Consider the following 27,052-nt stretch of genomic DNA (forward strand, 5'->3'; position numbering starts at 1 on the left):
CTGAAGCGTTTTTACATGTATTTTGACCGCTCCCACCACCATACCGGAAGTGTACGATTAGACGCGCAACACTAAACAAAGTGCGGCTGCTTAACCGTGTATTTTCAGGATACAGCTGCTTAAGAGCAGTCTTGTGCTGCCGCTGTCTTGTTCATTTCGTAGGGCCCTACATCTCTCTCACTCGACAGCATGCCTCTGTTTGAGGTGCTGCAGTAAATGGGTGGTACTGCTACCTTTGCTTGCAACAGCCTTCAAACACACTTTGCAGCGGGGTGTTGTTTGTGCAGTGTCTGACGCAGCAAAACCGAACCAATTCCAAATGACAGATGACACTGCCTTTCTTGGGAACGAGCTCTTCTCTGCTCGCTGCCATGTTGTTTGTGTATCTCTATGGCAAACGCACGGGGGGAGGGCTGAGTTTGTTCGAAATTATGGAAGCCCAGAGGGGAGCGTCGGCGGACATTAAAGAGAAAACCGATTTTTATTAAAACAGATCGATGTGAACTACACATTCGAGTTAATCGATAAAATCGATTTATCGCCCAGCCCTATTTCATTTGTTGTGTAGATTAATTTTGCTCAGTTTTATTAAAACTGCTAATAATTTTTTAATTCTAATAACTTTTTCCCTGTTCAAGAATGACGAGGTTGATGGTGAAGAAGAAAAACAGGAGCAAGAAAGACAAGACGAAGCTGCTTCTTCTGGGGAATCTGAGGGTGAAGACGATGAGCTGGATGACTTGCCCAGCTGCACGAGGCCCTGGAAGGGGCCCATCTCACGCAAGGTTAGCCAAACGAGTGTGTACCTGCAAGAGTGGAACGTTCCCTTCGAGCAAGTAGAGCTGGGGGAGCTTATCGGGAAGGGGCGCTGGGGAAAGGTGTACCGCGGACGTTGGCACGGAGAGGTGGCTGTGCGCCTGCTGGAAATAGACGGAAATAATCAGGACCACTTAAAGCTTTTTAAGAAGGAAGTGATGAACTACAGACAGACTCGGCACGAAAATGTGGTGCTGTTTATGGGAGCCTGCATGAACCCTCCTCAACTGGCTATTATTACAAGGTGAGTCTAGGGCTTGAGGTAGGCACAAGAAAGTTTGCAGTGAGATGTCCAATTTTCAGGGTTCAGTGATGTTTCACTTAATTCAGTCTGCCGCTTTTGTTACAGTTTCTGCAAGGGGCGGACACTGCACTCTGTTGTCAGAGATTCTAAAAGCTCACTTGACCTCAATAAGACCAGGCAAATCGCTCAGGAAATTGTAAAGGTATTAATTGTATTTATTTAGAATGTCCTAGATTATTGTTTGTCTTCATTTAGCATAATTCTTCTTATGTTTTTGTCTGATAGGGAATGGGCTACCTCCATGCAAAGGATATCGTGCACAAGGATTTAAAATCCAAAAATGTGTTTTATGACAACAACAAAGTGGTGATCACAGATTTCGGATTGTTTGGGGTGTCTGGAGTGGTGCAGGAGGATCGGTAAATAACTTTATTCGTCAACTTGTCATTAAGTCTTTGGAAATGTGGATGTAGTAATCAGTAACTCGGAAATGTGCGTCTCTTTGTACGTGTGTTTAAAGGCGAGAGAATGAATTGAAACTGCCACGAGGCTGGATTTATTACTTGGCTCCTGAGATTGTACAGAGGATGTGTCCAGGAAATGATGAACGCTTACCCTTTTCTAAAGCCGCTGACGTCTATGCTTTTGGGTAAAAACAACTAATGCTTTACACTTCCTACCTTCTAACATATAGCTGTATTTCGGTCAAAGAACAGAGGACAACGCTCATGAAGATGGCTGTAACAACTTTTACATCACTTGTAATATTAGTATTTAAAAATAGGGTGGATTGCTATGAACAAGATTGCATTTGCACCCCTCATTGCAGAAACATTTCAGTGTATGCTGTGTGTAGTGTAAGCTGTGAGTACTAGCACTAACTTCAACCTTAAGGCTTTGTGTTTGTGTGTTTATCTCCAGCACTATCTGGTATGAGCTGCAGGTGAGAGACTGGCCTATTAAAACCCAGCCAGCTGAAGCTGCTATCTGGCTGCTTGGTAGTGGAGAAGGCATAAAGAGACAGCTTGCCCAAATCAGCCTGGGCAAGGAAATCACAGTAAGCATTCTTTAGCATTTTATCAACAATTTGCTTTAAAGGAAACTGGATTTTAATTTGTTATGCCTTAAAAAACCTTTGACAAAATTCTTGGCCCAAACCGTACATTCATACAGCAAGAATATACATAATATACATAAATATTAGCGCATAGACAAACTTTTTTTCAGTTATCTTCCACGTGATATTGGAATAAACGTTAAAAAAGACTTTTAGCTCTAATTCGGATTATATAATTTACAACCACATCTGGTGAAAATTTGTAGACTTTTCATATGCCAAATGTTATACAGTGGTTTGTCAATATCCAAGACCTGAATGCTCCATGATGTATGGTTGCCATCTTAATGACTTATAAAGACATGCACAATGATTAAATAAAACCAGTTCAATTCCAGGACAAATGATTCGCTGACTCTCCAATTAATATATTATGGCTACCAGTGTATTTAGCACTTGATTTATCCAAGTTTTTCCACAATAATAAAGATCATTTCAAAATAAAGACCAGTTTCACAAAACCTAATTGCTGCAAGAAAAACATTGAGAGCATTTCATAAAATGCACTGCCTGAATGTTACCAGTAGTATATAAAAATTATTTATCGGCATCATGTACAGTAGTCAGATGAATATCTTTTGGTCAACACCACCTTTTGATCAGCCATGTCACCAACATGTTTGGTGACAAATAGTTTCAATCCATAGCTAAATAATCTTGGTTCGTTGTGTCAGTTAAAGAAACACAAAATCATTATTTTGCAATGGCCAACTCAATCTCCGGATTTGAACCCTAATGAAACTGAACTAAAAAGGAAGGTCTGTTATCTTTATACTTAGAAAATAACGGATGTTTATTAAATGTTCTAAAATGAACTTTTATGTATCTCCAACCATATTAAACATTGAATGGAGTAAAAATCACAAAATATTAATATTAATATTTTTTTATACATGACCTTCTGCTCATTTTCTGAAAGATTGCCAATAATTCTGGAAGGCAGTAATGTAATTCAGTAATGCACAAATTCATGTTTTTTTTTTTTTTTTTTTTACAGTTATTAATCAACTGAGATTAGACATATAGTCATTAGTCATACACTGAATGTATGAACAGTAACTGATGTCTCTTGTGTCCACCTAAAAGGAGATCCTGTGTGCATGCTGGTCCTTTGACCTTGAGGACAGACCCACATTCTCTCAGCTATCTGACCTGCTGGAGAAACTTCCTAAACTCAACCGTAGACTTTCCCACCCTGGACATTTCTGGAAGTCTACTGAGTATGTATCGTAGAGCTGTGAGATTGCATGCCATCACCCTGCACTGCCTCACTGAAGAGAGCAAGCAGAAGTGAACTCTTCTCAGAGATGTAGTCTTTAGGAGCATTTATTTGTGTATGAATGTGTCTTCTTTGTTTGAGCCTTTTCCAAGTGTGTCTTAAATTTGTAAGACATTTTAAGGTGAATCTGATTTACCTTCGATTCAGAATTCAGTGAATTCAGTGCAGCAGGTGGTTTATTTTTTTAATGAGCTAAAGTTTTAAATGTGAATGTTTTATTTTAAGAAACAGCTGTATGTTCTGTCTGATTAATGGAGAGTGATTATATATAGATATGAATTTTAAATGATTATTCGACACACGGTGCAGTGTACTGTACTTTATTATTGGTTTTAAGTGTTCTTCTTCCGGTTACTTTGGTACTGTAGATTCAGTCTTTTTACATCACATGTATCATCATCAGTAACAAATAAACAGGAAATATATGTCAGGTTAAGAGCATAACAGTTAGCAGAAGTGAACACAATAGATTCAACTTTGCAATCATATCATATACATGTTAATTTTTTGTGCTGGGAATGGATCTATTATCTGTATTTTCCTACGATTTCCTTTTCCTGTTTGGGCTAAAATCACCATTTTACTACAGTGCTGCATCTCAAATTACTCACATCCTCTGTCTGGTGTCTTTTTCCTTCTGTTTTCTTCCCCCTGTGCCCTAGAACATTCGTAGCTTTAGCACACATGGACATGGCTGGTTTACTAAAGGAATCTGTCATATGACTTCAGCATTAAAAAGCAAGCAGGTGCTTGATGTATGGTTTAATTTGCCTGTGAATGTTGTAGTCTTGGGCAATATGACAAAGTAATATCAATATTGCAGTAATCAACAGTTGACAGTAATTTATTCATGTGATAAATCGTTATTTTAAAAAATTAACTGACCAAACTGAGGATTGTGATTAGGGGTGGAAGATGTTATGAATTTAATATTATTACAATAAAATATGCAGACTTTTATATTGTGGCTACGATTAGGAATTCTACAACATTGGCTCACACCATTGTTAGTCAGACTGACAAATAACTGATAGAATATTAAAATTTTCTTCTTTCCGTTTTTAAAGAAATATTAATATAAAAATAGCATTCTGTGTGTTAGTGTAAACCTCATTCTAACTGAATCATGATACATACTATGCATCATGAACACATCTTCAATTATCATGCTATTTTTGGCATACCCGCTTTATTTATTCATCTTCAGGCTGTCTAAGGAAAACTGAGAACACATTCTGAATAGGACACAAATTGCCCATTCTGACATATACATAAGTCTTCTGATGTGGAAATATTTTCCGGGTGATTTGGTATCTTTGCAATATTTTAAATTATATATTATACCCAGAGAACATTGCTTGAATTGTATTTAGGTTGTATGATTAGGTTTTATGTGATATAGATTTTCCCTGTTTACAGTTTGCCATTAAAAATGACCAATTGTTTTAATCATCTAGTACCCTAAAAAGATTTCCACCTTTTATTATACTGTTTATTGACATTATTGGAGGATATAAAAATAATGCCATTTGTGGAACTGTTGGACTGCTTAACACCAGCAACAATCACCCAGTTAACATAATAATAAGGGTTTAATATAACCGTTTTACATATTTGTTGTATCAGGCCTACATGGCTGACACACGAGAACCCCAAAAAGAGAGTTTTGAATAATTTAACACTTCATTGTTTTAAAGTCAAACCTTTTCAATGTCTTTTACATTTTTAGCAAAATTGGTTTTATGGCGCTTTCTAATATATAGTTATGTTAGTAAATAAAATGTACTATAAAGTAAAATTTTAAATTAATGAACTCAAAACATTCCCCATTCATTCTTGAAAGAAAGTCCATTTGAGAACATGTGTAGTGCGGAGGTGTGTGAGAACACTGCAGAACATTTTTCGTAATAATTTGTCACAGGTCCCATTTACCTTTTTTTTTTAGAGTAGAAAAAAATCTGTTAAATGTGTAACGGTTGGTAAAACTGGTAATACAATATAATCAGTGTAAATGTCATTTAATATAATGCAGTGGAAAGTCATACAGTTATGATTAAAAAGTTATCACACAAAGCTACGGCTAAAATGTCATAAAAAAAATAAACCAATAACCATGGCACTGTTGCCTTATATGTTTACATTTTTTTTTTTATTGATGGCAGTGTTTTACATGCAGATGGTTACTATTCACTTACCATCAATAATGTATTTATTTAACTTGAAATTGTTTCCATGGCTGTGTTTCTTCTTCTTTCTCCTGTTGCCAGACCTAGTTCATCATAAACTGTGCTGTATTGAGATCGCTGCTTATCTTTTATAACCATGTTATAAAGGAAGTTTGTAACGCTCTGATGTGTGCATTTCTGTCTGATCCTGCTTGCTATATCTGAGTAAGAACTGTAAAACTGATAATGCTGCTAGTCTTTTATTAATGCCTTACTGAAGCTGTCAATGCTAGCAGTTTACATGCCTTATCTTATTTGTAAATCTCATATCATATTCCTGTAAAGTACAAATTTGTATGTAAAGTCTGGGTAAAGCTGTCTGCACTTTAAAATCGAAATTATGTGGAAACCTCTTCTCATTGTTCTCACTCTGCAAATAATCAACATAATGACTTTGATTGTATCTACATAGAGAAGGTGGGGGAAAGTGCTTTGTAGGAATGTGTGTTTCCTTATCTGAAACATTTCTTTTTGAGTCACTTGGAATGTTAGGAGAATGGTAATGGCGCATAAACATGCTTTCATGAGTTATTATACATGGCAGGTTTTAAGAGCTGGAAATGCAGTTGAAATTTTTGGTTGCATTAAAGTAAAGAAAAACAAATCTTTAATATGAGTTTGGATCTGTAGATATTGGTTTTATTTAATTTACAGCTCAGCCTTTTATCACTTGCACTGAAATGTACATGATTTTTTTCATAGCATCACAGCATTTAGGTACTTTAGAACATCAGTATACAGTAAAATATCAAATGCACATTCTTACCTGGTTTTATATGTATTCTAATAGATTTCAGAATTTATCTTTGTACAGCATGTTTAATGTGTTGGGATAGTTTTTTTTTTTTCTTTTCATGTTGACTTCAACTTTTAAAAGCAATAAAGTTTTTTTTTTTCTTTCTTTCTTTCTGAATATGCTGGAGCTGTTCAATGAATTGTACTGCAACAGATATTTTCCAGTGGGAAGATTTGCTCAGGCGATGCAGGTGCATCTGGTAATTTTCTATCTTTCTTTTTTCCAGAAATAACTATAAAAGGGGCGAAATTAAAACATTCAATGCAAAACATTTATTCACGGCGTACTTTCTTTACTCAGATTAAAAATAAATAAATAAACTCCACCAAAAAAATAATTTATTTACTAAACATTTGTTTTACTGAAGTCTCAATCAAGCACCAAAGTCCGGAAATTAATGCCGTCCGTATGGAAACAGCAAAAGTTTCACTTGGTGTTGATTTATGTAATTAAAAACACCATAATGACTTTAAACCATTTACAAGAACACTTTTATGAGCAACACTGTCATCTGAAAATGTAAACAGGCTGGTCTGTAAAAAAAAAAGCGGTCATGTGAACTTGGTATTTCTATGGGTTTTCTTTCATGCGTCTAATAGACATGAACAAGTTCTTTGAAAAAACATATGACCTCTAAAACATGTCTAGTCTTCATGCACTATGTTGAGTTTTTACTTATTTATAATAATTGAGAATGTTTTCACACACACACACACACACACACACACACACACACATATATATATAATAAACATACATTTGCATAAAGCATCCATATGTGTCGTGCTAATGTTGATCAGAGTATTAAAAGGGTGAAAAGTATTAATTTAAGGTACATTTGAAACAGATAAAAATGTGCAGAAAAACACCCCAACAGCACGATGCTGCCACCACTATGCTTCACTTTTGGAGTGGTTTTGGAAAGGTGACTTGGCCCAGCAAATATTTACTTACTTAATTACAGGCAGTTTTTTTAATATAAGGTTGCAAATGATTTATATGTTGTGGGGTGGTGGAACCCCTGGGGGGGGGGTTGGGGGCTAGAAACAGAACTGATGAGGCCAAACAGTTTAATCTTGGTTTCATAAGACCAGAGAATCTTGTTCCACACTCAAGCTGGCTTCCATTAGATTTGCACTAAAAAGAGGCTCCACCTATCCACTCAGCTCAGATTGGTGGAGGGCTGCAATGACGGCTGTGCTTCTGGAACTTTGTCCCATTTCCACACAGGAGCTCGGTCAGAGTGAGCATCAGATTCTTGGTCACCTCTTCTACTAAGGCCCTTCTCCTATAATTGCTCAGTTTGGCCGGGTAACCAGCTGTTGTAAGAGTCCCGGTTGTGCCACTTTGCTTTGATTTGAGAAATATGGAGGCCACTGTGCTCTTGGAACTTTTTTAGTGCAGCAGGCTTTTTTGTAGCCTGTTTCAGATCTGTGCTTTGCAGGTATTTCCTCTGACCTCATGGCTTGGTTTTTGTTTGATATGCATTGTCAGTTGTGAGGCCTTTTATAGAGAGCTGTGTGCCTTTCCAAAACATGTTCAATCATTAAGCTTTTACACATCTTGGCAGAGATGGCAAAAGTACACATATCCTTTACTCAAGTAGAAGTACAGATACTTATGTTTTAAAAGATTTTAGTAAAAGTTGAAGTACTGATAACACGTTTTCAGTCAAATTAAATGAAAAAAGTTTGGGTTTTAACATGTACTTAAGTAAAAAATAGCCATTACTATGAACTGTTTTAGTGTCACGCTTTTAACTGGACCTCACATCATATCGATATAATTATATAAAATAATTTAAAATGTTGTTACCTAATGATTGTATCCAGGATAACCAACCACCACATTAAACACAAGCAGAAAAATGATGATGATGATCAGGTGATCAGGAATGTCTCTGTTTTCCGTCATGTTTACATCGCTGACTCCCTCTGTCTCATCCCGGTTGCCATAATGTGTTGTAGCTTTCTGCCTTGTTCATTGTTAGCTTTATAGGCTAGCCAAGTGATAGCCAGGAAATGGTACAGTAGTGGAAGGTTGAAAAAGCTGTGCATTGACAAGAAATAGGTTGATAGGCTGAAAATGGCACAATGAGAAGAAAAAATATTAATCATGATATTGTATAAGGAAGTCAGGTGTGTCAGAGAAGTATGTGAGGGTGGTGCAGGACATGTATGAGGACAGTGTGACAGCAGTGAAGTGTGCAGGAGGAACAACTGACTGGTTCAAGGTGGAGGTTGGATTACATCAAGAATTTCCTGTTTGCAGTGGTGATGGACAGGTTGACGGATGAGGTCAGACAGGAGTCTCCATGGACTATGCTGTTTGCGGATGATATTTTGATTTGTGGTGAGAGTAGGGAGCAGGTGGAGAAGAGCCTGGAGAGGTGGGGGTACGTGCTGGAGAGAAGGGGAATGAAAGTCAGTAGGAGTAAGTGAGAGTACATGTGTGTAAATGAGAGGGTGGGCAGTGGAGTGGTGCGGTTGCAGGGAGAAGAGGTGGGAAAGGTTTAGACACAGTGGCATTGATTAAAAGACAGGAGGTGGAGCTAGAGGTAGCAGAGCGGTAGGAAAATGCTGAAGATGGAGCCACCAGGAAGGAGGAAAAGAGGAAGGCCAAGGAAGTGGTTTATAGATGTGGTGAGGGAAGACATGCAGGTTGTTGGTGTGACAGAGGCAGATTTGGTAAAGCAGTACAGTTTTTCTGTCCTCTAAAAATAAATTAACATACAGCCATTATTGTCAAAATTGCTGGCATCAAAAGTGAGTACACTCTAAGTGATAACAGCTGTACGTCAAAAAATATCAGCTGTACGTGCAAAGCCACATGTCCTATTCATCATGTTCATGTTTTTGTCCGCTTGACAGGACCATACATATTTGGTATCTTGTATTAAAGCAGTTAAAATGTGGTGCTTTGAGTACAATTCTCACATTCTGACCACTGGATGTTCAACATGGCAGCATAAGTAACACTCTAAAACTGTACAGTACAGTGACCAGAGTCATACAGAGGATTTCCAAGATGGGTTCCACTCGGAACAGACCTTGCAAGGGTCCACCCAAGAAGTTGAGTCCTCAGGCTGTGTGTCAGGTGCAGAAGCTGCTTCAAAAACAGATGCTGGGAGCATTGTTTTAGAGACTGGGGAAGTGGAAGGTCCATTTGTCAGTGCTCAGACCATAAACCACACTGCAACAAGTCAGTTTGCATGGATGTTGTGACAGAAGGAAGCCTCTTCTGAAGCTGGTTACAAGAAAGCCTGCCAACAGTTTGCTGAAGACAACCTGCCCAAGAGCATGAATTACAGGAACCATGTCCTGTGGTCTGATAAGACTAAAAAAAACTTGTTTGGATTAGATGGTGTCCAGCATGTGTAGCAACGCCCTGGTAAATAGTGCCAAGAAATAATTTTTTTTTTTTTGTATTGTGTATACTTGAATACAGTCAAGCGTGGTTTTGGTAGCATCATGGTTTGGGGCTGCAAAAGTTTCCCAAACACACCACCAAGATGACAACTGCCTTGCTGAGGAAGCTGAAAGTGATGAAGTGGCCAAGTATGTCTCCAGATCTGAACCTTATTGACACCTGTGGGGCATCCTCAAGTGGAAGATGGAGAAGCAACATGTGTCTAACATCCAACAGCTCTGTGATGTCATTATGGAGGAGTGGAAGAGGATCCTGGCAACAACCTGAGAATTCCATTACCAGGAGGATTAAGGCAGGGCTAGATTACAATGATGCTCACACAGAATATTGACACAGTTTAGACATGTTTACTTAGAGTGTACTCACTTTTTATTGGCAGTTATTTAGATCAATGATGTATGTTGAGTTATTTTGTATATGTTGAGGACATTAAATCTATACTGCTATACAAGATGCACACTGACTACAAGATATAAGAGTTTCATTTCTATAGTTTTGGCCCCTTTGAGAACATATAAACTATATATACAACTGAATGAGCACTCATTCCCAGAACAGTGCTCTAGAATTGAGTGGAAAGGATTTATAGATAAATAGATGTCATTATAAGGCAGGAATCACCAACCTTTTTGAAACTGAGGGATACTTCTTGTGTACCGATTAATGTGAAGGGCTACCAGTTTGATACACACAGTTTTCAGTTTGATCTGAAATAACAAATTCGCTCAATTTACCTTTTATTACATGTTAGTATTAATAATGAATGATATTCATCTATGAATATCTTATGATTTCTCATAATAATTATCAACAATGAATTTGTGATAATATCTAGTGGGGCATATAGTGTAAATCTTGACCTGAACTTGTTCAGTAATCTGATCAGAAATACTCAGTATATACTTCCCCCTTACTATTGTGAAACATGGCTGTGTAAACAATGAAATAGGAAATAAGTGAAATAAGTGAAGTCATATCTTATTGCGGAACTATGTTGGGTAACACATGAAAGAATAACATGAATGCGTCTGCATACCAATAAATGAATGAATAGAAAACGTTAAAATACTTATTATATATAACCTGACTTAACACCAACCGACAAAATGGAGACGAGGGTCTCTTCCTCCTTCTCCTCCAGTTCCATTTACTTCAAAACGAAACTGATCTGTTCTTACCGCCCCTGGTCTCCACCCACTTCCCCAACATTTGCTGCCCGCTGACTGAAGTTCACGATTGAGGCTTTGCATTGCAGCTACAAAATTGTAATTATAAGAATAAAAAGTAAAGGAATAATAAATCGAATATTATCATTATTACCACCGAAATCAGAGAAATGGCATATTACTCCCAGCAACAGCCTTTTTACAACCCAGTAAGTATGCTTTTTTTCTTATTTCCTTACTGGAAACGTTAGTTGAAAAGACATCTGTTAATATTTTACATATGAATCTTACATCATCCTATTATTATGTAATCCTATTTTCATTATTTTTGTTAATCCGTGCGATTAGAACCCTGATTGAAGAAAAAAAAACAGAATCTTTATACTCTATGAACAGTGAGAATTCTTTATTCATTGTTATAACACGTTATGCACACACGCACTAGAATTATTTTATTATTTGAGCTCTATGAGAAATAATTTTGCTTAGGACCTTTGCAGACTCTTTCCTGGATTCACTTATAGGCTGTGAGATAAAGACCCCCAGAAAAATGTACCAGAAACTTTATTGTTTTTTTAGTGAAGTGACACTTTATTATTCAACAGAATATCCCATTTACTGGCTCAATTCAAGGAGGTTTAAAGGATGGCAAAAGTATCACTGTAAGTGGACGAGTTTCACCAAGCGCCAACAGGTACACGTATATATTTCTACATAAAAAACAGTTTTATATTTGAGTGTGTAGAGAGAATTTGTTTTCCTGCTGCTCCATCATTTCCTGGAAGAAGAATCCCCAAGTTCCAGGAAATGTGTTTAACAAAAAATAAACAAAAGCCTGCATTACTAAATCTGTAAAAAAAAAAAAAAAGAAAAAAAAAAAAAGAAAAAAGGAATGTACAAGATACATGTTTGTCTTTGTGTGTGTGTGTGTGTGTGTGTGTGTGTGTGTGTGTGTGTGTGTGTGTGTGTGTTGGGAAACCTGAGCTTTCCAGTCAAAAAATATATGTTCCTTACCCTTGCTTCTAAGGAAGCTGGAATATCTTTGAATTTGATAATATCAACATTTTCCTTTGAACTAAGAGGCCCAGACAAGTAATAGTGACGACACTCCTGTACACAAACCAATAATTATAATGAAAAGTTTTATTCTTCAGCCCCACTGATCACTTCCAGGAATGAGTTGTAATGTTGACATCATGCCAAGCCTTTTCACTTGATATCAGTGCCTGATCAGACCAGTGCTAGTGTAGCAGAATGGACACAAATTCTGAATTGTTATAAGAAATAATAAATGTCATTAGAAATGATCTAATACATTATAAAATACAAATATTCTATAATAAAATACGAATATATTGCAATAAAGAAGAAACTATACATCTGTAATGGGATGATAAAACAAGTATGTAGGAGTGTACATACATCTTGTAAAACATAAATGTACTTCCCGTTTTCCTATACATTCCTATCCCATTTCCTAAATTTTTTGTTTTTTCAGGTTCCATGTGAATCTCCAGTGTGGTTCCAGACCGGATGCAACCATTGCACTGCACTTTAATCCACGTTATGATTCTTTTCAAGGATATATTGTAACCAACACCAAGAAGAATAACTCCTGGGGGTTAGAGGAGCGCATACACAAGGCCCTCTTACCCCTGGGAAGTAATTTCACCCTTCTGATCCTTGTTACAAGCCAATCATACAAGGTTCATTTCTTTCACTTCTGCTTTTCTCACAATAACAAACAGAAAATATTTAAGCATTTGCTCAGGTCAGCATTCTTGATGGCATAAGAGTAACCATAACTTAGAATTTGAACTGATTTCATCTCTGGTTGTTGGGGTTTATGTATTAAACTCTGAATGTGTGAATGTGCTAACATGCTAACATCTGCTGCTAAATGTGTAATACAGTATCTAAAGATACATGCTAATCTAGCGGTATGCTTTCATTAGATCAGTGTCAATGGCATTCATATCATTGACTACAAACACCGAGTCCCATTCAACATGGTGGACACTATTGTAGTGGACGGGATGGTGGAGGTTAACTCCATCAGTTTCCAGGAGCCTGTGGTGAGAACAAATACATTTTTTTTTACATCTGGCTACTTATAAAAATCATGATAGATTTAAAGAAACAACTGTGAAAATAACTGAAGAAATGTACAGTATAATCGGCATGATTGAAAACAAAAATCTAACTAGATTAAGTAGGATTTTTTTTTTTTTTTATGGTGTCACTCTCCTTTCTTAAAGCACACATGCACAAAGGCATATTATAGAGCAGGGGTCACCAACGTAGTGCCCGCGGGCACCAGGTCGCCCGCAAGGACCACATGAGTCGCTCGCGGGCCTTTTCTAAAAATAGCTGTTTCCTACCTTGTTAAATCATTGTTGATAGTTATTGTGAGAAATATTTAACATGATCAGTGCCTTCACATAAATGAATATTATTAATTATTAATAATAACATATAATTAAAGGTAAATTGTGCAAATTTGCAATTTTAGAAGTGTGTATCAAACTGGTAGCCCTTCACATTAGTTAGTACTCAAGAAGTAGCTCTCGGTGTCAAAAAGTTTGGTGACCCCAGTTATAGAGTATATTCAACAGTGACGTGCTGTCTGATCAAATATATCTTTTCACATGTCTGTGCATAGTCTCTCGGTCTTGATTATAAACATTTTTGATTTAATTTTGTAGGGTATTATACCTGTCCAAGCTGGATTCCAGGTAACAGCATGTATTTTAAAACTGTATTCCAATTAAAAAACATATTTTTCTAAAAAGAATAGACTTAAGATGTTTAAAGATATTTAGGAAAACAATTTGTTAATTTAAATAAAATGTAATGAACTTATAGATTACTTTTTTAATTCTTATTTAGTTACCCCGCATTTACATTTATGATATTTTGTCTCCTGTTTTATTCGTAGCCACAGTTTGCTTTTCCTCCTGGATATGTCGTAAGTAACTTCATGTTTAATTTTAGGAAAGAAAGTCAAATTCACCCTTGTATAATATTTATGATAAAATGACGATCATGATACATGTTTGTCAGTAAAGAAAAAAAAAATACAAATAATGCACACTGTGTGACATTCAAAGAATAACTTTATGTGGATTTATATTAATGTATCATTGTAACTAGCAGATAAACTGATTTAGGAACAAATCCAAATATAAGAGATCAAAACAAGTTTACGTGTCTAAAGTACCTTCTTGTAAGGGCATTTTGGACACAGGAAATTTGGTAACAAAAAGAACTAGACTTGTAGGAGTGTCATATACTGTATCTAGTCCTTCTGTAAAAATGTACTTTCCAGTTTCCTATACAGTTTTTGCATGCCTCTTATCATGCCTAAAAATCAGAATCTGTTACTTTGTGTGAAGTATGTTTGCAAATGTAATACAGTGTTTATAATAGCTTTTATAACACAAGATTTTTGATTACATTATGATTATTAATCTTTTCCACTATATTTCCTTGGTAGGTAAATCATACTTTTTTTTTTGTTTGTTTGTTAATGTTAATGTTTGATTGAGAGAGGTTTTCTAATTATTTGTTTATATAATTTGCACATGTTTAGTCTTCAGAGGGTATAATGTAAAATAACTTAATTAATTCTACAACTTACTGAGATCATATAAGAAACATAAAATACATCATAAAAAAAAACCTACAAGATAAATCACATGCTTTTAAGGCAGCTTCCTGTTTTTCAGTCAGTTTAGTTTTTCTTTTCAAATCTATTTGCTTCTTCAAAATGATACTTTTCACTTACACCTGGTTATGTGTTGCTCTTTCTTAAACCATTTCCAGGGTAAGCTAGATATTCTGTATGCGACATTCGGGAAGGAACCAACTACCGATGTGCATATGAAATCTCAATCTAATAATTCTATGACAACGCTAGCCCTAACCAATTCCTCATTAATCACTGAGTTAATACAAAAATCTAAATCCTTATCATGCACTCTTGATCCTGCACCTACTTTCCTGCTAAAAGACTGTACATTGGCGATTTCTGCCCCCATCTCCCACCTCATTAATATGTCATTTATCTCCTCTACTGTACCTGTGTCACTTAAGACTGCTGCTGTTACTCCCATACTCAAAAAGTCTAATCTGGACCCGGACTTATCCAACTAGCGCCCTATTTCCAACCTGCCACAAGATCACAAAGATCATGGAAAAGGCTGTGGCCTCTCAGCTGCAGTCATTCCTAGCTGGTAACAACCTCTTAGATATTTTTCAATCTGGCTTCCGCCAACAGCATAGCACGGAGACTGCGCTAGTAAAGGTTGTTAATGATCTTTTACTCATTGGAGACTCAGGTAGTCTCACTATACTTCTGTTATTAGACCTCAGCTCTGCCTTTGATACTGTCTGTCATAAGATCTTACTTTCCCGCTTAGCGGAATTTGGCATATCAGTCTCTGCACTATCCTGGTTTTCCTCTTATCTCACAGGCAGGCAATATCACATCTCCATACACAATTCCAAATCTCCTACTGTCTTACTTTAACAGGGTGTCCCACAGGGCTCTGTTCTTAGCCCACTACTATTCATTCTGTACATTCAGCCACTTGGCAACATCATTCGTAGACATGGTTTTAGTTATCATTGTTATGCTGATGATATTCAGTTATATACTGCTTGTCAACCAGATTCTGCTAATGTAAAATCCTCACTCACCTCTTGTGTTAGCGAGTTAAAACAATGGCTACACTCAAATTTTCTTAGCCTGAATCTGGGTAAAACCGACATTCTGATAACTGGTCCCCCATCTCTAATAAAAAACAACTCTGTGGACTTTAGTCTTGATCTGGATGCTACTACGATTTTCCCCTCAGCTACTGTTAGAAATTTAGGTATTATACTCGAATATTATACTCAAATGTCCGACGAATATGTTTATGTTTGTGTGTTCATTATATTTCATCTGTCTTGAAATATTGTACCCTTTAAAGCGTCCTTGAGCTTGGGAAAGGCGCTATATAAATTAAATTAAACCTGTTCACAATGAAATGGCCCATTTCCTTTTTAATTGTCTCTATAGATGTCTGCATTTCCTGCCCCACAAAACTATGTAAGAACACAAGGCCATATCTTATTTCACATTATATTTTAAATTAAGGTGATGAGCTTGTAGTAACACTTGTATTTTTTTCATCATTAGAGTGTGCCATTCAAAACCGTCATCAATGGAGGATTGTACCCTGGCAGAAATATTTCCATCCAAGGTGTAGTTAATCCTCAAGGTTCCAGGTGAGATGTTATCTTTATTCTACTGCTTTGCATACCTAGAGCTCACAGATTCTAGTTATAGTTTTATCTATTACAGAAAATTATGATTTCTTTACCATAGTCTGTACAGTACAATATAACACAGTTTGAATTTTTGCTCGTTTGAACTCTGTATATATTTTGCAAAGCCAAAAGTCACTGTAGGTTAAACTAAACTTCCCACTTCCTGTAAACGCAATGTGCAGATTTCAGCCACATATTGCAAACATTATGTTACTAACTTTTTAAGACTTTCTGTTTAAGGGAAGAGCACAACAGTTTTTTTATTTGATATTTGTGCCACCAGGTTCAGTATTAACCTGCGTCACAGGAGTGGGATTGCCTTTCATTACAATCCTCGCTTTGATGAGAACTTGGTTGTGCGCAATACCTTAACAATGGAGAAGTGGGGTCCAGAAGAGCGCTCTGGCGGCATGCCATTTTACAAGGGGCAAAACTTCCAGGTAGATAATGCTTTGGGTCTTATTTACAAGATATGTTTGTATCTTTGTTTAGCTGGCTGATCAATATAATATTTTATTATAATTGTTGGTGATATTAATGGATAATATATGCAAAACAGTCTGGGTGTCACATTTGGTAATGTCTCTTTCAGATCATCATCTCCTGCAATCCCCAACATTACAACGTGTTTGTCAATGGGATGCAAGTGCACACTTACAACCACCGCTTCACCAACTTGGGAGAGATTGATATTCTGGAGGTGTCTGGTGACTTGAGCTTGATTGGTGTAAATGTTTAAACAAATGTTTAGCAAATCACTTTTAATAAACCAACTCTTCAGTAAAGTCTGTGGATTGCTAAGGAAATCTTATGCTAAAAATATTAGTCATATAAAAATAAAGCATGAATGTAATCTTTCAAAATGAACCACTTTTAAAACTGTCTATTATTATTATTATTATTATTATTATTATTATTATTATTATTATTATTTTTTTATTTTTTTTTTTTTATGAAATCTGTTGCAACTGGATTTTCTTTTTTACCATTTTGAATTTACCTTTACCTTTTTTTACTTTTAACCCACACAATAAAACGGCACAAATTATTCAATATATGTGAAGTAAATCTATTTTGTTTTATTGTGTCGTTCTTAAAGATGATCATTAATATTAGCAAACAAAGGTAAAATCAGGCTTAATGAAAATGACTGGGAAACATTTAAAGATGAAAACAAAAGTAACTACTAGAAAATTATTTTAACAATCCCAATTTGTAGTGCAGAATGAATATATTCATACTTTCATGACTGTAATATGTTTCCTTCTTCAAAATAAACAAATTAAAAAAATTAAAACAATGTTTGACCTGGAAAAGCACTTTTTAGACAGCGAGAAAAAAAACAGAGCAATAAAAAATAAATTACTCTGATTTAAATAGTCCAAGAGGCGGGGAAAACGCTAGCGGCCTCTAGTGGCGACAAAGGGCAATACCCTGACACCCTACAGACAAAAACTCCATCCTTCTGAATATTTAATTACACATTCCTTTCTTTAATAAGGAACGATTTAATCTAGGAAAAATGTCATATAAGTGTTGACATTAAACAATTTTGCTGACTCGCTAAAGGGTTTTCATGCTTTTGGCCTCGTGTTTCTTTACCCTAACAGTCAAAAGTTTAGACACACCTTCTTTTTCAATGGGTTTCCTTTTAAATAGCTTTTGCATAACCTAGAGGTTTGTTTGGGGTCATTGTCCTTCTGGTAAACAAATGTTGCTGCAGAATGCTGTGGTAGCCATGCCGGTTAAATGTGCCCTTTTTTTTGTCATTAAAGCTAATTGTAGCTGCTTTAGACAGTTTACAATTTAAAAACTAAAATAAAAATAAAATAAAAAAGCACATTTTGTTTGGTTACTATATAATTATTTCATATGTGTTCTTTCATAATTTGGATGTATTAAATTTTAATGTACAATGCTAAAAATTATTATTTTATCATTTTTAACATTGTACATTAAAATTTAATACATAAATACATAAAATTTAATACATAAATAATATATACTGTACAAAGTTATTGAGACACCTGACTTTTCCAGACATATTTGGAAAGGGTGTCTTTGGATGTAGTAGCCTGAAAGTTCTATTCAGTATACTTAAACTAGGAGACCCAACCCCCTTCCAGCATGCACAAGCCAAATATATATTATATATTATATTATATATATATATATACATACTTCTTGAAGCTAGGCCTCTGTAGTGCTTATAACCTGATCCAGATCAAGAAGGGGGATGAGTGGAAAATTGCCTTCCATCCTACCAGGGGCCACTATGAGTACAAAGTAATGCCATATGGCCTTACCAACAAGCTAGCAGTATTCCAATCTTTCATGAACAAATTTTTTTTTTGGGATCTGCTGAACATCTTTGTCATCGTGTACATTGATGACATCTTGATCTACTCCAAGACCTTTGACCTTTAAATCAATCACGTATGCACCGCACTACACCGTTTACTGCAGCACCAACTCATTGTCAAGGCAGAGAAATGTGACTTCCACAAGGAATCCATCACCTTTATGGGATATGTCATCAGCAGTCAGGGTTTTAAATGGACACAAGTAAAGTAGAAGCATGGTCACCCCCATCAACTATCAAGGAATTATAAAGGTTCCTGGGCTCAACATTACAAGACCTTTCACTATTTGAAAATATTTGCTGCATCATGAAATTAAAATACAACAAAGGACACCCAACATTGTTGAGTAAAAAGAATGCTATATCTGACACATAGGGACACATAGGGACAAAATTCTTCTCACAAAAATTTTAGCAACTGGTATCCTCAGTTCCCAGATGTATACCAACAGAAGACGAGATGCTACACAATGGTAAACATGGTCCAATTCTAACCTTTTTGAGACCTTTTGCAGCCATCACATTCAAAATGACTTAATTTTTCCACTAAATGGTATATAATCTTAGTTTAAATATTTTGTTTTTTTTGTTTTATTGTGAATAAAATATGGGAGATTTGCAAATGATTGCATTCTGGTTTTATTTACATTTTGCATAGTGTCTTTGTATTGGGGTTGTATGGAGGTGATCTTGCCATCCCTGATGGCCAAGAGCTTCAGGTGTTTCCTCATCAAGGACACAACCACACTCCTAAAATACATAACTGTGTTCTGTCACACTGACAAGTTACCTAATACCAAATTGAGGCAAAAAGTTGTGAATTATGAATCAGTTGGATTTCCTGTAAATGCTAGCCATTCTTAAATTGTCACATGTGGCAGTGTTTTTTCTTCCACTTTGCTCATTTGCAAGTTCTCTGAAATAACATCACATGACAGCTATGAGAATTGGTTAAGAGGTTGTGACTTTGTGACTGAAAGGCCATGAGTTCACGAATTCTAACTACCAGCACCACCAAGCTGTAACTGCTGGGCACCTAAACAAGGCTCTTAACCCTCAACTGCTCAGTTGTACAAATAAGATAATTAAAAGTCACTCTGGATAAGGGTGTCTTCCAAATACCATAAATGGTAATATACCAATCATGTAGGATAACGGTTTGCACTTGACACATAAAGACAGCCATTGCAACTTTTCAAGGAATAGGGAACCGAAATGTGCTGCAGAAGTCACAAATACAAACCAAATATTTTACACTAATCTGCTGCAGCTGGTGTTCACAGGGCTGAATTTTTTAAATGATGAAACACAGTTACATTATGGAAAATAAATACTGACCCTGATTTTTTTTGTAAAAAATATACAAAAAAAATTTTATGTTTAAAAAGTCAGCCTTAATTTCTTGTAGGGTTACTTATTACTATAAAGATTCAGGATAAAGCTTGATAAATTAATTAATCTTTTTTTTCTGAGGAAAGGTTAAAGTCGTATTTCATTTTTGTTTGACTATTAGTGTACACCATTATTCACATGCTGTAATTTACAAATGAATCTAAGGTTAACCTGCATTGTCATTTTGTACATCATATGACAAAGTTCCTCTTAAAATGCTTTAAAATGGGATAATCAGACAGACTTTTTTTCAGTCACAACTGAAATCTGAAAAATAGGAACATGGCGTACCAGCAACCAGCAGTAAGTATCCTGATACAGCTTTCTTTTATTTCCATACTGAACGCTTCATAGCATAAAGACAGAAACACATTTACTGTGAGAACAGAAACCTTAATTTCAATAGCATGTAAATATTTTCTCTCTTCCTTTTTTCTTTTATACAAAAAAATCATTATTGTTAAACAGTTTAAAAATCCAGTCAGAGAAATGCACATCAAGATTTCAAATATTTGTACTACATCTATATCACAAATAGCTAAAAAGGCATTTTAAATGCAAGCACACTTTAAATACAGTTTTAAAACATGTACAAGACAACAAACAGCAGTTTATGGAAAAATGGTCTAACATATAAGTAGAACTCGGAGGAAAAAGAGAGTTAGTAGCTAGTCATGACCAGTTTTATTTAACATTCCATCACTTCACACTTTCATTTCTTTCTATTTCTTTGTTTACTATTAGGATTTTTTACTTTTCCACTTTCAATTCATTTTCAAGTAGTAACAGACTGTGTATGTTAAGTTTAATAGATATAATTCATAATTTAATATTTTTAAAATCGCAGATACATTTTGAGGCCTCTTTTGGATTGGCAATAGCTTATTTGGCTCTATAGTTATAATAATTGTTAATAGCTGATTTTTTTTTCTGTTTATGATTTCTTTTATTTTTGTTTAATTTAAAATATCCTTCAGTACCTAATAGTTACGTGTCGCACTCTATCATTCCTTTTCATTGTAAAGTAGAAGATACATTGTTTTATGAACATGACTAATTAATTTACACAATATTAGTATTTTGTTATTAAAGTGCATTGCTCAAATACAGATATACAAGGAGATAATGACAGGAACAAGGCTATTTTGGGTTTTAATGTCAGTGTTGGGGTTAGGTTTTAAGTTCTAAAAGCACTAAACAGGTCTTACAAAATGCTGAGTAACTTTAAAAATGTCCATTTTAATAATGGGATATTATTGAAATGACCAAATTAGAATTACAGATGTATGTTATGTACAAAACATCAAAGATTCTTTTAATTGATGCTAAAATGTAAACAGGTTGACAGTGGTTTTGCTTTCACATTTTGTAGAAAAAACTTATCTACCTACCCAATTATACACCAACATTTAAAAAAAAATTTTTTTCCATTTTTTCCCCTTAACTAGTTAAAATCTATCACTATATTATCACGGACAATTGAAAATGAAAAGGTTCTTTACTAGTTAGTTATTATAACTAAGAAGAGTAAACATTGAGAACTTCATTATAAGACAATCTACCATTTATCAGTTTAGATAGTGAGTGCATCAGCCTGCAGGTACAAGTGGTTCAATACACTATGGTTAAATAAGATGGTCTGATCCTGTAATTTCATAAACATATTGTTATTTAAATATCAGCCTCCAGAGTATATGGTGAAAGTGAACTAATTTAATCATTTAAATAACTTATATTAAAGTATCATTTTAGGTAGAATAGAGTTTTCTCATATGAACACATTGATCATATGCATCTGTGGTCACCATTTCTACACCAACTAGAACCATTAGCTTTTTTTTATTGAACAGGCCTTTTGCTTTACATTACACCTTTATATACAAATTCGCATTGCCAACTTATTCATTTTTCCCATCTATAGGTACCATCATGTCCGGCACAAGCAAGCTATGTATGACACAAGGATTCACGTAATTAATCAACATTACATTTCATCTAAAGTGATGAGCTCTTAATAAACATGTTCTGCATTTTTTTATCATTAGTGTGTGCCATACAAAACCGTGATCAATGGAAGATTGCAGCCTGGTAAATGTATTTCAATCGAAGGTGTAATTAATCCTCAAGCTTGCAGGTGAGATTTTATCTTTATTCAACTGTTTTGCATAATTGGGCCTAAAGATTCTAGTTATACGGTAGTTTTACCTGGTAGAAGTTCAACTTTCCAATCGTGTAAACACAGGAGTACGGTATAACTATTTCAAACAATGCCGATGCCTAACCTTTTAAAGCTTTTTTTTTCGTTGGAGAGGACCGCACATTTTCATTTGGTATTTTCTAACATCAGATATGTCATTAACTGTGTTGCTGAGCCTCTTGAAAACTCAATTAAATTAACATCACATTTGATCCAAACCACTATACAACTATTTTGGTTGAGAAAATATTAATTATTATTAATAATAATATTGATACGTCTATTAAAATACATCTATTATTTGTGTCACCAGGTTCATCATTAACCTGCGTCACAGAAGTGGGATTGCCTTTCATTACAATCCTCGCTTTGATGAGAACTTGGTTGTGCGCAATACCTTAACATTAGAGAAGTGGGGTCCAGAAGAGCGCTCTGGCGGCATGCCATTTTACAAGGGACAAACCTTCCAGGTAGATAATGCTTTGGGTCTTATTTACAAGATATGTTTGTTTGTTTAGCTGGTCGATCAATATAGCAGGTTATTATAACTGTGTGTGCTTTTACTGGATAATATCTGCAAAACAGTGCATCATGGTCTATCTGTGTGTCACATTTGGTAATGTCTCTTTCAGATCATCATCTCCTGCAATCCCTATCATTACAATGTGTTTGTCAATGGGATGCAAGTGCATACTTACAACCACCGCTTCACCAACTTGGGAGAGATTGATATTTTGGAAGTGACTGGTGACCTTTACTTGACTGCTGTACATATTTAGCAAAATCATTACCAAAGATGATCTTACCCTTTTTATATATACCAATCAGTCAGTAAAGTCTGTGAATTGCTATAGAAATTGTATGGTTTGTATTAGTTATATGATCATAAAGAATGAAATGTAATCTGCCAAAATTAACCAGGTTTTACTGTTATTTTTCATTACAACTTTTGGACCAGAACACTTTGAACCATGACACCTAGTTAATTGATTTTTTTCCTTAAACCTATGCTAAAAAAAAGCACCATCTGATGCTATATATCTGAAGTAATTTTAGTTTGTTCTATTGTGTCATTCCTAGTGATGATTGTCAATTTATTTTCCCAATTAACAGTAATGGCAACAATTATTACATGAACCCCTCAATTATAACTTGATGAAAATCACAGGAAAATCTCAAAAGATGAAAACAAAAGTAAATGATATTTTAAATTAGAAACACAGGCACAAATTTCAACAATGTAATGCAGATTGAATACATCAATATATTCATGAATTAAATGTAAATTTCCTGCACTTTCGCATCACTCTTTAAACCCCACTCTCTAAAACGTTCTAAAAGACAGTTGATTGTTCATAGTTACACCGAAGCTATTTGCAGTGATCAAGGGTAAGATAAGAGCTCACAAAATCCTGCAAATCATTCATTTGGGCTGAACAGCAGTTAAGCTGATAAGTTTTCATCAACAATAAGATATCTGCCAGACATGCTAAGATGTTTAAGATATTTATTTTCTGCACTATGTTTAAATGAACTTTGGCCCATTCTTTGTACATAAATTACTAAATTAGCTGGATTTTAGCGTTGACAATTTGAAATGGTTCTCTGTACAAAGAACATGATCCTTTCATTTAATAAAGGTATTTGTATATCTGAGGCCTTCAGGGAATATGGTAAATATTACCTAATTAATCGTGCAAATAACTTATTTCATAGTATGGTACAGTGCCTGTGAAAAGTTTGAAACACTTAATGTTTAATTGTTTTTGAGAGACAAACATACAATTTCTTTTTTTTTTTTTTGCAACAAACTATGTAATATACCAGTTTAAAATTTTACTTTGCCCAAACAAATATCAAAATATATAGACATCAAGCTTTATTTTCATTGAATATAATCTTCTCTTAGCATGAATAATAGCTTTACACAGTCTTAGAATCCAGACAGTTCGTTTTTTCCCAACATTCCGATGAAATCATTTACGATGCCACTAGTAAAACTTGTAAAAAAAGTTCTTCTTCACTAGTTGGATATTTATTTATGACCTTGAGATCCAGTTCATCTCAAAACACATCAATAACATTTAGATGTGGTGACTGGGCAGTTCATTTCATGATAGAGAACACTTCAGCCAACTGTTTGCTCTATAAGTAACGTTTACAGAGCTTGGATGTATGCTTTAGGCCATTGTCTTGTTATATGGAAAAGTTGGTTCCGATTAGCTGCAGTCCAGATGGAATTGCATTGTGTTGAAATATGGAATGGTAGCCATGTTGGTTCAGTATTCCTTTCAACTGGAAGAGTCTGCAAACCTCCCTGCTCCAAAACAATCCTAAACAATTAAGCTTCCACCTTCATGTTTAACTGTGGGTCAGTCTGCTAAGATCTTCTCTCCTGTTCTCCATCTTACATACATTTTTCTGTAAGCCAAACAGTAAAACAAGTGCCAAATCAAATATGCGGATCACAAATGAGAATTTCATACCGGATCGGTCGAGGCCCGGGTTAACAACGACCGCCACAGGTATCGTTAGCCGACAGGGTACCGGTGGAAATTGGGCTACTGTTGGCCGAAGGAGGAGGAGGAGAGGAGGAAGACGTCTACAGAGACGGCAGGGAAAGGAGCAGTGTAGAAGAGTGGAGGTTCGGGTTGGTACTTTAAATGTTGGTACTATGACGGGTAAAGGGAGAGAGGTAGCTGATATGATGGAGAGGAGAAAGGTAGATATGTTGTGTGTTGTAAAAGAAGAATAAGATGGTGGAAACTTAAGGAGGAAGAGTGTAGTATGAGGTTCAGGGAAGAGGTCAGACAGGGGCTCAGTGGTGTTAAAGAGGTGTTGGATGATTGGGCAACTACTGCAGGAGTGATGAGGGAGGCAGCTAGAAAAGTACTTGGTGTGACATCTGGAAATAGAAAGCAAGACAAGGAGACGTGGTGGTGGAATGAGGAAGTGCAGGAAAGCGTAACGAGAAAGAGATTGGCAAAACAGAAGTGGGATAAACAGAGTGATGAGCAAAGTGGGCAGGAGTACAAGGAGATGCGGCAGCAGGTAAAGAGGGATGTGGCGAAAGCCAAGGAAGAGGCATATGAGGAGCTGTATGAGAGGTTGGACACTAAGGAAGGAGAAAAGGATTTATACCGATTGGCCAGGCAGAGGGACCGAGCTGGGAAGGATGTACTGCAAGTTAGAGCAGTAAAGGATGGAGAGGGAAATGTCTTGACTAGTGAGGAGAGTGTGTTGAGAAGGTGGAGGGAGTATTTTGAGCAGCTGATGAATGAGGAAAATCAGAGAGAGAGAAGGTTGGACGATGTGGAGTTGGTGAAGCAGGATGTAGATAGGATTAGTAAGGAGGAAGTAAGAGCAGCGATTAAGAGGATGAAGAGTGGAAAGTCGGTTGGACCTGATGACATACCGGTAGAAGCGTGGAGATGTTTAGGAGAGATGGCAGTGGAGTTTTTGACCAGGTTGTTTAACAGGATTTTGAAAGGTGAGAAGATGCCTGAGGAATGGAGAAGGAGTGTGCTGGTACCGATCTTTAAGCATAAAGGAGATGTGCAGTCTTGCACATCTTGAGCCCTTTCCTGTTTGCAGTGGTGATGGACAGGTTGACGGACGAGGTCAGACAGGAGTCTCCCTGGACTATGATGTTTGCAGATGATATTGTCATTTGTGGTGAGAGTAGGGAGCAGGTTGAGAAGAGCCTGGAGAGGTGGAGACATGCGTTGGAGAGAAGGGGAATGAGAGTCAGTAGGAGTAAGACAGAGTACATGTGTGTAAATGAGAGGGAGGGCAGTGGAGTGATGCGGTTGCAGGGAGAAGAGCTGGAAAAGGTGGAGGAGTTCAGGTACCTGGGGTCAACAGTGCAAAGTAATGGAGAGTGTGTTAGAGAAGTAAAGAAAAGAGTGCAGGCAGGGTGGAGTGGGTGGAGAAGAATGACAGGAGTGATATGTGCTAGTAGGGTATCTGCAAGAATGAAAGGGAAAGTTTATAGGACTGTGGTGAGACCTGCGATGTTGTATGGATTAGAGACAGTGGCATTGAGTAAAAGACAGGAGGTGGAGCTGGAGGTGGCAGAGCTGAAGATGTTAAGGTTTTCGTTGGGAGTGACGAGGATGGACAAGATTAGAAATGAGTTCATTAGAGGGACAGCGCATGTAGGATGTTTTAGTGACAAGGTGAGGGAGGCGAGATTGAGATGGTTTGGACATGTGCAAAGGAGGGACATGAATTATATTGGTAGAAGAATGCTGAGGATGGAGCCACCAGGTAGGAGGAAAAGAGGAAGACCAAGGAGGAGGTTCATGGATGTGGTGAGGGAAGACATGCAGGTAGTTGGTGTGAAAAAGGCAGATGTAGAGGACAGGGGGGTATGGAGACGGATGATCCGCTGTGGCGACCCCTAATGGGAGCAGCCGAAAGAAGAAGAAGAAGAAGAAGCACTTTTTTAAATGTGTAGTACACAGTTATAGAAGGACATTATCTGGTAGGGTCTACTCTGGTCTTCTCTGATGAGGACTGGTTCCTGTCAAGGTTCCATCATCATACTGTCTCAGGGTTTTTTCTTGCCATATTTTTGGATACTCTGGATAATTAGCTATAAATGTATTAATTTTATTGCATTATATACTGTTGAAAGGGCTATACATACAAAATCAATCTGAAGTAAATAGATTCAAGTTGTTTTCCTTTAAATAAAAATTAATTTAAAAC

The 27,052-nt window shown here is 36.1% G+C and overlaps 2 protein-coding genes and 1 long non-coding RNA gene across 9 annotated transcripts in view; 2 read left to right on the forward strand and 1 right to left on the reverse strand.

Annotated features, from left to right (window-relative positions):
- The window catches only part of ksr1b (kinase suppressor of ras 1b), a 42,345-nt gene extending 35,599 nt beyond the window's left edge, over window positions 1–6,746 (forward strand). For all 6 annotated transcript variants that reach the window (XM_083548581.1, XM_083548583.1, XM_083548580.1 and 3 more), the window contains 6 exons: window positions 639–1,060; window positions 1,166–1,262; window positions 1,346–1,479; window positions 1,581–1,709; window positions 1,982–2,117; window positions 3,264–6,746. In XM_083548581.1, coding sequence (XP_083404707.1) covers window positions 639–1,060; window positions 1,166–1,262; window positions 1,346–1,479; window positions 1,581–1,709; window positions 1,982–2,117; window positions 3,264–3,410 — 1,065 coding nt within the window. In that variant the 3' untranslated portion in view covers window positions 3,411–6,746. The remainder of the gene's footprint in view (window positions 1–638; window positions 1,061–1,165; window positions 1,263–1,345; window positions 1,480–1,580; window positions 1,710–1,981; window positions 2,118–3,263) is intronic.
- A 4,334-nt stretch (window positions 6,747–11,080) lies between these two features.
- Window positions 11,081–23,995, forward strand: LOC310729987 (galectin-9-like). Of its 2 annotated transcripts, none has more exons than XM_083548720.1 (10): window positions 11,081–11,281; window positions 11,678–11,766; window positions 12,571–12,778; window positions 13,028–13,147; window positions 13,778–13,807; window positions 14,011–14,040; window positions 16,138–16,167; window positions 16,258–16,346; window positions 22,653–22,809; window positions 22,972–23,995. In XM_083548720.1, the coding sequence occupies exons 1-10, from the start codon at window positions 11,243–11,245 to the stop codon at window positions 23,116–23,118; spliced, it is 939 nt and encodes a 312-aa protein (XP_083404846.1). In that variant the 5' UTR covers window positions 11,081–11,242; the 3' UTR covers window positions 23,119–23,995. The 2 variants fall into 2 exon arrangements, with proteins under 2 accessions (XP_083404846.1, XP_083404845.1); XM_083548719.1 differs by lacking the exons at window positions 22,653–22,809; window positions 22,972–23,995 and adding exons at window positions 16,672–16,828; window positions 16,981–17,684 and having other exon boundaries at window positions 11,086–11,281.
- Window positions 14,805–16,259, reverse strand: LOC310729988. The gene is made up of 2 exons (XR_014534710.1): window positions 16,092–16,259; window positions 14,805–14,861 (listed from the first exon to the last, which is right to left on the reverse strand). It is a non-coding gene; the product is annotated as an uncharacterized lncRNA (long non-coding RNA).
- Window positions 23,996–27,052: the final 3,057 nt, after the last annotated feature.

This window comes from Silurus aristotelis, assembly GCF_946808225.1.
Source record: "Silurus aristotelis genome assembly, chromosome: 8".
NCBI classification, from domain to species: Eukaryota; Metazoa; Chordata; class Actinopteri; order Siluriformes; family Siluridae; genus Silurus; species Silurus aristotelis.